The sequence below is a fragment of the Harpia harpyja genome, chromosome Z (assembly GCF_026419915.1).
Source record: "Harpia harpyja isolate bHarHar1 chromosome Z, bHarHar1 primary haplotype, whole genome shotgun sequence".
Taxonomy (NCBI): Eukaryota; Metazoa; Chordata; class Aves; order Accipitriformes; family Accipitridae; genus Harpia; species Harpia harpyja.
Genome location: NC_068969.1, coordinates 76,487,211 through 76,499,126, shown reverse-complemented (window position 1 = coordinate 76,499,126; position 11,916 = coordinate 76,487,211). Strand labels below are relative to the sequence as shown.

Below are 11,916 nucleotides of genomic sequence, written 5' to 3'. Positions count from 1 at the left end.
CCTCAAGCTTTGCCTAACTTAAAAAAAAAAAAAAAAAAATCATTATTTTGGACACCACTTTTTCTTCAGGGTCTACCTGTCCTGTTTTCGCGAGATTCACCTCAGTGGGAGCCTTTCAAAAGCGTGAGTCTGCACAGTCACAGCTTGTGTGAATGCCCTTGCGTGGGAGAAGTTAAAGGTGAGAAGTTTGCGTTCTGACCGAAACAAACTTAAGGACCTACTGCATCAAACAGAAGTTCTGAGCAGTCCAGTAAGAGACCCTTAATGCCACTGCACACTTCTTTCATTCTCTTTCACAATCAGAAAGATGACAGTGGCACCATTTGTTGGCCAGTAAGGACACCAAATACCTTTGAAAGTATTAATACTTTCAGGTGGGGGAAATGGAGAGAAGGGAGACAACTGCTCACACTAACCAAGAAAACTTGGCCTGCTTGCCAGCTTTGAGTCTCAAGCAAAAAACCTCTGAAGTTTGTGAAGTTTGGCTGTGAAGGCTTTGAACTGTGTTGTCAGGTGGCTGCCAGAGCTGGTTTGGGAGGTGAGAGGAGCAAGCAAGAGGTGTTTGTCCAATTAGAGAGCTGAAACACATTTTTATAATGCCCTTCTCTTCCTGGTATCTTCCCTGTAGCCAACGAGATAAGTAGACTATATATAGCCTTTACTTACACCTTTCCCCAACTTTGCAGTTCAGATCTGACCTGTTTCTTCTCCACTCACCTCCCGCTCCACCCACCTCCAACTGGCTACCAATCTGTGACATTTTTTGCTCATTTGTTACAGTTGTGCAGGCTGGCCCTGCTGTGCATGGAAAAACAAACTGGCTCATTTCCTCTCTGCCTTTCTACCCCATATGCACAGCATCAACACGGGGCTCTCTCAAACTATATTACTATAGCAACTGGTCTCAGATGTCTCTCAGATCTATTGTTTCAGCAAAAGCATTCAATACTGTATAAAAGGTTTTCAGCTGGATGTATTAATCTTTTCCACTTGACCTTATTGCCAGTTTTGCTCCTGAAAAAAAAAAAAAGTTCAGAATTAGAGAATCAATAAAGTCATTGGGCACCTGGTAACAACCACAAGATAAATATATCAATAAACAATAAAAAAAGAATTAGCATCTTTTACTTTCAAATTCTTACTTCAGGTGAGATGTTTCACTTCCATTTTCAGTGTTCAAAAATCAAACAAATTCTAGCAAACCTTTTCAAAGCAACATTTCATTGGCAATAATTGTACAAGCTATGACAAAGATGACTCAGGTTTAAGAATTCAGCTTGGTTTTTTTATTCCGAGTCAGCTACTCAGCCTAATCTTATGGATATTTAGTTATGTGATTATGATGAATGATTCTTTGAGCACATGAGGATTAAGCAAAACCATGTGTTTGTAGATCCAAGTCTAATATGTGATTTTGGAAAAATCTTTCTTAATGCGCTTATTGTAAATCAAATGCTTCTGACTGTAGTTGAGTATCTAATAAGATTATTTCAAGCTTTTGCACTCATGGCAGTGGTGGCTCCAAGGCTTTTTAGCTGGTGAAGGTCTCAAAAGAAAATGTCGTAGTAGACTTGAATGTATGTATGCACATTTACGTACCAAGCAGAGTTTTAAGAGAACAGTGTTGTACAACACAAGAACAGCATAGGTTTGTAAAAATGGTAGTGTAAAGCAGCTTGTAACTTACTCCTATATACACAAGGAGTCAATCATCATCCTGGCAAGCTCAAGAATAGGAGCAAAGTCCACAGAGAAATACTGTGTATGTCTATGGCTGCTTGAAAAGGGTCATAAATAATTAAAAAAACATATGGAGGGAGGTACGTTACATGCCATCTCCTTGTCATATGTTACCTCTGTTGTGTTATGCTGCCACTGCATGTCACTCCTAAGACAGCTGCAGTGAACTATTTTAGCAAGGTTTATGAAGTTCTGGTGGAGTTACCCTGCTGCTTGCAAGGAAAAAGCCACCCTCATTAAAAGCAAAATAATTTTGATTTCTACACAAGAGCAACTATTCATTGTATTATGTTGTTATAATTTAAATCTAGAGAAGACCTAATGGCAGTCTATGCTTTGTTTCTGGAGTTTACCGTGTCACTTTCTTTCACATTAAATTTCAGTGGCTACACTACAGTTTGGCCATTCTCATTATTATTTTGTGTTTTATACTCCAAACCAAACAATTTAAAACTCATCCCACCAAAAAAATGAAGTGTAAAACCAACCTTCTAAAAACCCTAAAATGTTTTAAAATTTTTCACTGCACTACATACATACAAGAGAAAACTATTTCTTAAATAGTAACATGTTCACAAAATGTTTGAAACCCAGTGTAAGAGACTGTAAGAGACTGTGTTGGACTATATTTGTCTCGACTTTGCTGACCATTTGCCAGCCTCAGCATCCTGTTACTGACACCCAGACATTGCTGCATAACTGAAGGAGAAGAACATCATAAATAACACAATTCATTTTCCTCCATTGCCACAACTTAGAAAACTTTAAGTTGTAAAGAGCAAGCATTTTGACAGGACAACTAAATTCTTAGCATTCATTGATTTTAGACATATTTAGGGTGGTAGAGGCAATCTACGTTTTTACATCGTAAGTTTCTAAGCTTGTACTGTAGCTTTACATCTAATGAAAAAATCTTCATTATTTAGTTTTTCTTACCAATCCTCCTATCTTTTGTTTTAAAATAAACTAGATTGTAGTTGTTCTTCTCTCCAGGATGAAATCTGGAGAAAGGTCTGACTCACACCTGCTGTTTTATCCGCATGTTATCTTAGCTGTCAAAACCTTCATTGGAAGCAAATAATATGAGTGAGTTGAAGAGGATAAAGGCCCTTGTATCTTTCCAAGATAATGTCTTTCATTCCTTTCTTTTTTGCTCAAAAATAATGTGATTTAGAAATTTTTTACTTTTTACTGTAAAAAAGTAAAAGTGTCTGCAAATAGAGAAAAAATGAAGGATTTGACTTTCTTAACATTTGACCAAAAAAAAAAAAAAAAGATGGCAATGTAGTTGAAATGCAGAAAAAGTCTGGATGTTTGGTATCTGGAATAAATTTTTTTTCATAGCTGGCATACAGTTTGGCATGAAAACTCTCTCTATATGGTACATGTCAGACCTCAGTTCAAAGCCCTCTACACATTGAACAGCAAAATACCCCAAAACAGCACTGCCTAAAGCTAGTCAGTAAGAAAATACCAATATAAACAAGGACTTCCATTAGAGCTTCCAGATGTTACACTCAAGGATGCAGAGAGTTGTCTACACATGCTCCAGAAGAAATTCTTGAATGGACCTGGTCCTGGTATCCTGTTTTTTCAAGGCAAAAAAATAAGACTAACTTAAAGATGCAGAAAGTAGTGCTTGGGTCTCGATGTATGTAATAGTGTCTAGAATTTCCTTAAAACCAGAGGGCACTGGTTCAGCTCCTTTCTTTGCTGTGGAGATCCGCACGTGGAAATCCACCTGTGTATGAATGGATGCTGCCTGCTGGGGTGGGCAGACCAGTGGTAGGCGCCTGTAGGAACCCAGGGACAGGCAAGAGGAGCTGGGAGCCTTACATCCCACTGGGAATAGCCTCAGGAAATGTTCAAGGTCTGCTGGGACCAGGGATAGTCTGCAAGAACAGGCCTTACGCAGGGAGCAGGCAACAAGACTGTCTCCTGCAAGGAAGGAACTCTGCTCCCCATTTCGGAGATTCCTAACATTTTTGGTCATTAAGTAGCCATTGGACAACAAATGCATGTTGTAGCATATATAACAAGCCTTTATGTGGGGATCAGAACCTGTACACCCTCCAGGACACTTGAGCTCCCTGTTGCACTGGTGTACCATCCTTGGTTTCTCTCAGTCCCACATGAATCTTGACTCATGCATCGCAATGACACAGTTGGGGTGACTGCTGTGAGGGAAGTTTTAGATCCTCTGGAGCAGAAGAAGGAACCAAATTTGGCTTTGTCACGTAACAGGTGACCCTGCTAATTGATGGATCTGTTTTCCTCCTTGCCAGCCCTTGGTGACCACTTTAAATGCGAGCACGTTTGTCAGTGTGTTCTGAACAGACAAAGGTCTTGCTAAAAGGTATTTATATACAGTCCGAGGTATAGCTTGCCTAACAGGGAGCATTGCTAAGGAAGCTAAGGCAGGAATGCTTCTGGCTGAATATCACAGTCAGGCCTATGCATGAAACCTGTACCTGAGGTTCTTGTAGCTTCCTAGTATCTAGAAGGCTTTAAGGCTAAAATAAAAATGGAGTCATTTAAGGAACTTTGTCAAGTTTTAGAGAGTTGCAGAGAAAAGAATCACAGGTCTGAGTTTACTGAGTCACTGAACTTCGTCATATTTGATAAACTAAAATTTAAAAAAATCACATATAATTTATGGTAAAAATTCTCATCCTTATTATTGTTTCTGCTCAGAGTATTATTTTTTACTTCACCAGTAAGTTGTTCAATATTCTGAGACTTGTCCAAAGTCACACTGAGGAAAGCTTTAGTAACACAATACAACTTTGTTCTTCTTCTGCTAATAGTAACTTGAAGTTTCTTAAAGCTCCTTTGCCTGCTTACAAAGAGGTGAAACAATCTGATGAGCATGCTGCTTTTGAGGGCAATAAGCAATACTTGAAAGCAGAGCTCAGGCTGTAGGGGTGCTTTGTCTGGTAGCCTGTGACCCTCAAGATGTTAGAAAACAGCATCTTCTCAGTCCCCATGCGACATGGGCAAAGCTGATTCACTACAGCCTTTATTTATTCAGCCATAAATAAGTAAAGTGAATTGTTAAGTAACCACCAACTGTTTTATTGTAGTTTGCCATTAGTGTGAAAGGTTTGCCAATTTATGCATCTAGCAAGTAATGATACCTACTAGGAAAAGGGGAAGCCTTTCTCCCAAGGGAAAACTCCTATCCCTTCCTGAATTCAACATGACTCCATAAACAGCAGAAAAATAATCTATAAATAGACCCAATGAACCATGTGCCACAATGCCTTTCACACCAGCTTTAGTAATCATGACCAGTGTCATTCATAGATTGTTTTAAGAACCAGCTGGGATAATTATCACTTGGCTTTGAATCCAGCATTAGTACTAGAATTAGGAAATTGATCATTTTATCTCAGGTGATAGGTGGCAAAACTTCCTTCCTCCCCAGGTATCGATTGCCTCCACAGTTGAAAAAACACCAGAGCTTACTGCAAGAGACAGCATGAGGTGTACAGTGATGAGTCTTCCTTTGTGCTCCCCAGCTCAACAGGCAGCAATGTCAGAGGAGAGGAGATCAGCTAAAGCCAGTGACAGGAACCTGCGGCAATAACAACATGCAAGAACTCTTAAACTGCTGTGAGGGCTGACTCTTCTCCCTCCACCCCTGCTTTTTCCGCCTCCCTGCTGTAGAAATGCACCAGCGTTGCACTCTGCTGATAGACTTGAACCTGTCGCATCTCCTACATCTCCCAGAATGAGGGAAAGGCAGCTGGATTCATAGCAGTTCATCTGCAGAGAGTTGGCTGCCCAAATGAAGAATAAACAGGCGAATTTGGTGAGTTTCCCATTCTATTTAAATGTATTGAAATGAAGTAAGACTTTTGTTGGTGGCGATTTTTTTAAAAAGTTAATTTCAGATATTGGGATTGCTCTTTCCTAAGTCTGTGGAGGCTGTCATGGCTGGGAAATTCTGGAAAGGAAATTTACTTTAATAGCTCACTTTGAGATCAGGTGCACTGTGGAGTAGAATGACTGCAAAGCCACAACTGCCTGAAAATATCAATCTTCCTGGCTGATGCAGCATCAGGGTACCGGAGATGTTGTATCTTACAGTGATAAGCTGTTTCCAGATTTGTTGTTCCAGGAAAGGCAAACAAAATGATGAATGCAGAAAGGTTTCAAATCTCTTAAATAAATTGACACTGTCCATGGAAGGAAAAAGATGAAGTTCGAAACTACCACACAGTTTAATGTAATATAACTTTGTTAATTAATTCATAATGCTTAAATAATAAATACAAAATAAACAAAAGTTACATTTTTTAAGCTATGAAAGAACATTAGTGTCTTGCCTTCTCTATCCTGATTGTTGAATGTTTAATTCACGTACACAGAGTGTATACACAGAGTGCGCGCCGTTTTGGTCTTTGCTACGTGTAGAATTTTTCTACTTTTTCAGTAACATTTGTTGTATGGTATAGGAAGTATCCAGTAGACAAAATGACAGCTTGCTTCTGCACCCTGTTCTGTAAGCAATATGCAAATGCCTTTCAAGGGCCGATACTTAACTCTGTTGAGAACTTTGAACAAGTGATATTGGTTTTGGATACGAGTGACATGTTTTCATTTGGGATTTTGCTTTGTTACTGCTTTGGACCTCAAAGTTTAATAGTCTAAAGACACTAATTTGTTTTATGTGCAATAATTATTTTTATGTAATTTAGGTGATAAAATCATAGACATTTTCTTGCTCTGTGAAATGTATTTTAAATGTAACATATTCATGTATGACTAAAACTATACAAATAAAAGGAATTTTCCCACAGAAGGCTAATTTGGAAAGGGTTTCCAACTATGGTAAGTGATCTTAGTACTTCTTAAAAGATAGACTGTGATTTGGTTTGTCTTGCTTCCTGTGCTTTCCATACTATGACTTTAACAGAACTCTTGGTTTAGAGGCTCTGCTGAGTGAGGTAAGTGCTGAAAGCTGTTGCCTGACAGTGGCGTTACAGGTGGGGGCAGAAGGAGCCATCTTTGCACAGAGTAGGGGCTGGACAAGAGGAAAAAAAATATTATATGGAACTACCATCACAGTCCTCTGGCACAGGAGGGCGAGGACCTGCATTTTAGGTTTGTGGCTCGCTGTAGACATTCAGGTTCTTTTATTGACAGCATTAAGACCTGTCTATAGATGGCTGGATATTATAACATTCTCATTATTGGGAGAAGGGACAGATGAAATGTAAAATAAATTCTCTGGGTCTTTTCCACTTCTATATCAGGTTTTAGAGCACAAATATTTTGAGAAGCAAGTGGAGGGAGTACCATGTCTGACACTGTGTGCAGTGTCAGAGGCAGAGATGTAGAGTCTCTCACATTATAAAGCATACCAAGGGAGCTGAAGACATCCAGGAGTATTTCCCCAGCAAGTGAAAAGCATGAGAGCTTAGTTACTGCTTCTGAAGGATTCTTAAAAATACGTGTTGTTTATGTTGTTCGCTACACTGCTCTAAGTCTCTTTGAAAAATATATGGGGAGAAAGACTTGGGGAGAACTCAGGACTGGACCATGAAATGGTCTGTAGTCTCTGGATCCCAAACATACTTCTGTAGTAGCTTAAAATTATATATAAAATGTATTTTAAGCATCTTATTTTTTTGTAGTTCAATGATAGAAGAGAACTATTTTTCTAATCTCACTCCCTCCATGCAATTATAAACATACAAGTACCCTTTGAAGGTTGCTGGCTTTTCATAATGTTGTCTTGTGGAGATCTTCTGATATGCTTTTTGTATATTTTTGTACTTTCCTCTTTTAATGCAAAGAGTTGCACAAACCCAAGGTATCTGGAGATTTTTAAGGTCCTCTTCCTGCTGATCTCAGTACCGTATTGTTCTCCACAGCAATACTAACTGTTATGTCACAAATGGTGAAGGGGGCAATAATCAACAGGAGATTATCACTAAAAAAATAAACATAAGTTCACATGAGAACAAAATAATACTAAAAAAGGAGGAGAAAATTAAAAAACAATGTTGTCCGATAGCAGGAATTCTTCTGAAGGGTGAGATTCCTTTCCGAAAGGCATCAGTACATTTTAAAATGACTAGGAATGTAATTTAGAAGATTTCATATATCATAAAGATTAAAGGACTAATTGTTTGCATGTTTTGCTTCTAGACATTGAAAATGAAAGTTCAGCTGTGCAATGGCATGGTCCCCATGTTGTTTTTTTATCGCAAAAAGAGCAGATGTAGTCACTACCTGTACTACTATATTTTTGAAGATCAGTAGTACAGTACAACATTAGTCTGAACATTAGCAACCCAATCTTCATGCATACACACAGAAACATATTGAAAACTACTGTTGTTGTTTAAAGTGTATGTCTTGGAAAAAGCCCCCCTGACGGTATTGTAACAATATTGGCTGAGAATACCATTTAAAGACTGTTGTTGCATGACATCTCTTCTCCAAGAAGATGAAATGTCAAGGTTGGCCAGGGAGGACGAAGTTTCCCTAGGTGGCTCTGGAAAAGCCTTCCTGTGACCAGCAAAAAAGAGCAAAGAAGCATAGGGTTTTCAGCATCATGCATCTTTGAAGTAGCTTTCCACTGAGTGAATGAAGAGCTTTGGTCTCTTAGAGTCTGATTCTGTTGGTGTCCTCCAGCTCCATCCCTGTCCCAGACTCACCAGCTCACATCAGTGGGTGAAGGTTCTGCTTCAGGACAGCACCCAGCATGGTACCTGAAGAAGCACGTTTTCAGAACAGTCAGGCCAAAAATCACGTGTGAATTAGACATCACAACAATTTCCATTCACAGATTTCAGACGGATGGGTGCCTTTCTGAATCAGTACCAGACGGATCATTTTCCAGACTGTGGGCATAGCAGCCCACTTGCTTGCAGTGATTGTTAACACTGCCATTTACTATCCATCTGGGTATCAATCTGCTCTATTTTCTGACACTGAGCTCTGCTGGCCAAAGGATTGCCTCCCTGCTTTCGGAGTGCTCCAGAGGTTGGTGCTGTTGCTGATGAGGTCTGCTGCATGGATCTTCAGTGCATACCATATCATATCTCACTGGAAAATAAATGCTCTACCAACAGGCTGATTCATTGCCTAGGCAGGAGACGTAATATGCTGGTGTCTGGGTCAGCAGAAGTTTATTATAACTGAAAACCAGCTGTGGTGATGGGTATGTGTGTGTGGCATGGGGGTTGTTAGTTGTCTTGAAAAGCAGGTGTGAAGTCTTCATGGCATGCAATAGCTTCTCCTCACTTTTGCCAGGAATGGCTGGTTGCTGATGGCATTGCTGCTTGAGCAAAACTGTGCTCACAGAATCAGTTCGAGAGTTACATTTATAGTGCTGATCATGAATTTGCTTTCGTGTGATCATTAATTATCTTCAGTATGAATAGCACACAGAGTCACAGGGGAGAACATAAACACTTTGGAAGACACTGGTCTGAAAGAAAGAAGGGAAGCAGCCTTCATGGAGGGCCAGGGGCCAGGTGTTTTGTCTGAAGCTAAGGCAGATGCAGGTGAATTTGGTTTGCCTTAAATGAGCCCTTCTCTTAAAAGATCATGTGCATGGAAGGCTTGAAATATATTTTGGGGACTGGATACTTTCTATGGAAGAAATGCATATTTGCTAAGTTTTTCTGATAAAATTCAAGTAAAAAACATCCTCTAGTTATCATTTTAAATAGGATGGGTTCTCTTGTGACAGATGGTTACTCTACCATGATTTCAGGTGTGCTACATGAACACGGTGATGGTGTCCTGCTGAACTGGAGACTGCATCCAAGTTTGAGGAGTTAGAGACAGTTAGAGCAAACGGTTCTAGAGATGAAGTTGCAAAGCTTTTCCCTCTCTAAATAAATAAAATTTCTACAGTGCAGTATCTCTTAATGAGTTCAAAATGAAGAACTGAAGTGTCTAACATGCAAATCATTCCTTTCTTTTTTCTCATGTTGTTCTCCTTAATTTCTTACAGCAAAATGTTTAAGATTCCCACAAACATCGAAAGAGGTTATAAGGTTAATGAGGCTGTTGTCTAATTACACTGCCAGGCCTTTGATTCCTGATGCTAGTGATGCTGAGGCTTTCCTGAAGACAGGGCTTTTTTTGGCTGGTGCTTGCAAATAGTTACAATCGTGACATGTACCGTGTGAACTGTGAGCATCCAGGGAGCTGAGCTGCCAGGCTTGCCCTGAACCTCCACCGCACTCTAGGCTGCAGGACAGAGTCACAGCTAGCTCAGATGTTCATGATCTGGCTTTGCCCTCTGGTGGTCCCCTCTCGAAAAATTCCCTGGGCTCGAGAGAGGAAAAGGCTTCAGAGGCTCAAAAGATCTGAGGAAATGGCAGGCTTGTGTGATGAATGTAATAGTAAAGATTAAAAGAAGAGAAGGTCTTGCAGACGTCAAGACTGCAGAGGCCAAGGAGGATGCCGAGGAAGAGTTTGAGACAGGAACGTTCAGTGCACCTCCATCCAGGCAAGCCTAACAAGAAGGAGTTTTGCTAACATGTGGTTCCTCACTGCTCCGAGCAATGCTTTGACATGACCAATGCTTACAACTGAAAAAAACAAACACTGGTTTATTAAAGCTTAGTTCCTTACCTGGTTATGAGGACATACTCCAAGGAGACCCTCCTGTATCTCAGTAATAGGGAGAACTTTTGGGAACTGGGAACTTTATCAGAGGCATCCTCTCACAGGCCTTCAGAAAGCTGCCAGTAACACTAAGGGACTTTCATAAAGTGTGGCTGGCCTTTCATTTAACAGGCAGAAGCATTCTGAGGGGAGGCAATTGCTTGATTTTTACCACCTGGGCAGTTTATGTGCTGGCAGTCTTACATGTGTGGGAATAAAACCTCTGCTTCTCCACTTGAAAAAGTAACTAGCAGCTATTTATTAGCCTTTAAGGGAGAGAAATGCTCATCTGAGAATATGCTTGAGATGTAAATCAGGTGCCAAGCAGCAACTAGAATAAAGAATGGTGTGTTGCATTTTGAGAAGAATGGCTGTCACAGGTAATATCAAAAAAATGTGCACAATTTGAATGTCTAGATGTAGCTTTATTTGATGTTTTTGCTGCTTTTCATGCTACTTTAAATGAGTGAGCAAAGAGGTGAATCTTTTTCAGAGAAAATGTGGGGTCTTTTTCTCCTTAATAAAAGATCTTTTCATTTGGAGGAAAAAAGTTCAGAATAGTCATTGTTATATCTAGTCATATAAAAAGGCAAACCAGATCCTCCCTTTTTACTTGTTTTAGCATTCACAAGCAGAAAGCTGCCAGTTAAATGAAAATCAATGTCCTTACAGTGGATATGCAAATTTAGGGCTAATCTGTTCAATAATTCATTGTGGAAAGATCACACAGGGAAACAGCTACTGATAAATGACTAAATAAAGTCTGGCGCATGGCACGAGAGTATGTATTTGGCCAGGAATCCCAGTAGGACAATTTTACGTCACTTTCTGAAATAGCCTGGGTATAGGAGACAGACGATGGGTCTTAGTCTTGTCATGCTTGGACATCGTATTTGTCATATCCTTTAACATGTCTAACTGATCTCTCAGTTTGGGTAGTCGTTACATATATCTTTCAAAGAAAAGAGCAATAAAATAATCGTTCCTACCATCCATATGACCACATGGTCCATAAACCTCCCTTCTTGCAAGCACTTGTTTTCTCTCCTGTGTTCTGGATCCCGACTTTAATTATTTAAGCCTTGTAAAGCACTGTGCTCTGTGGAAATGGACAGTACAGTTTTGTTAGTCTGTTTCACCTGAAACTGCTCCAAGCATCCCTACAATAAGAAAATGTTGTCCTGTGAAAGATGTCAAAGCACGAATAAAAAGCCAAAAGCCAAAATGCTCTGGAAAGCATTCCCCTCACACAGATCAGCTGCTTGTTGTTTTTACACCAGTGATGACAAGTTTCTGGGTACCCAACATGATGCTGTCCATTCCATTGTAGCAGGGTCCTAGAGATATTTTGTACCCATGGTAGGAGAAGGAATAATTGAAAAACTGAAATATACATATTTGTGAATATTTTTAAGTCAAATAAGATCTTTCTTGTTCTCCACTTCAATTTTGCTGGTTTCCTCTTTAGAAACAAAAGAAAAATTACTTCTCTTCTATCCCAGTGTAAAGGATCCACATTGTAATTGGTTCTGATTCCAA

At 39.7% G+C, this 11,916-nt stretch overlaps 1 protein-coding gene across 1 annotated transcript in view; it reads left to right on the top strand.

Annotated features, from left to right (window-relative positions):
* The first annotated feature begins 5,433 nt into the window (after positions 1-5,433).
* Positions 5,434-11,916, top strand: part of TRPM3 (transient receptor potential cation channel subfamily M member 3) — a 472,413-nt gene continuing 465,930 nt past the window's right edge. The window contains exon 1 of the mRNA XM_052777050.1: positions 5,434-5,554. Coding sequence (XP_052633010.1) covers positions 5,531-5,554 — 24 coding nt within the window. The 5' untranslated portion in view covers positions 5,434-5,530. The remainder of the gene's footprint in view (positions 5,555-11,916) is intronic.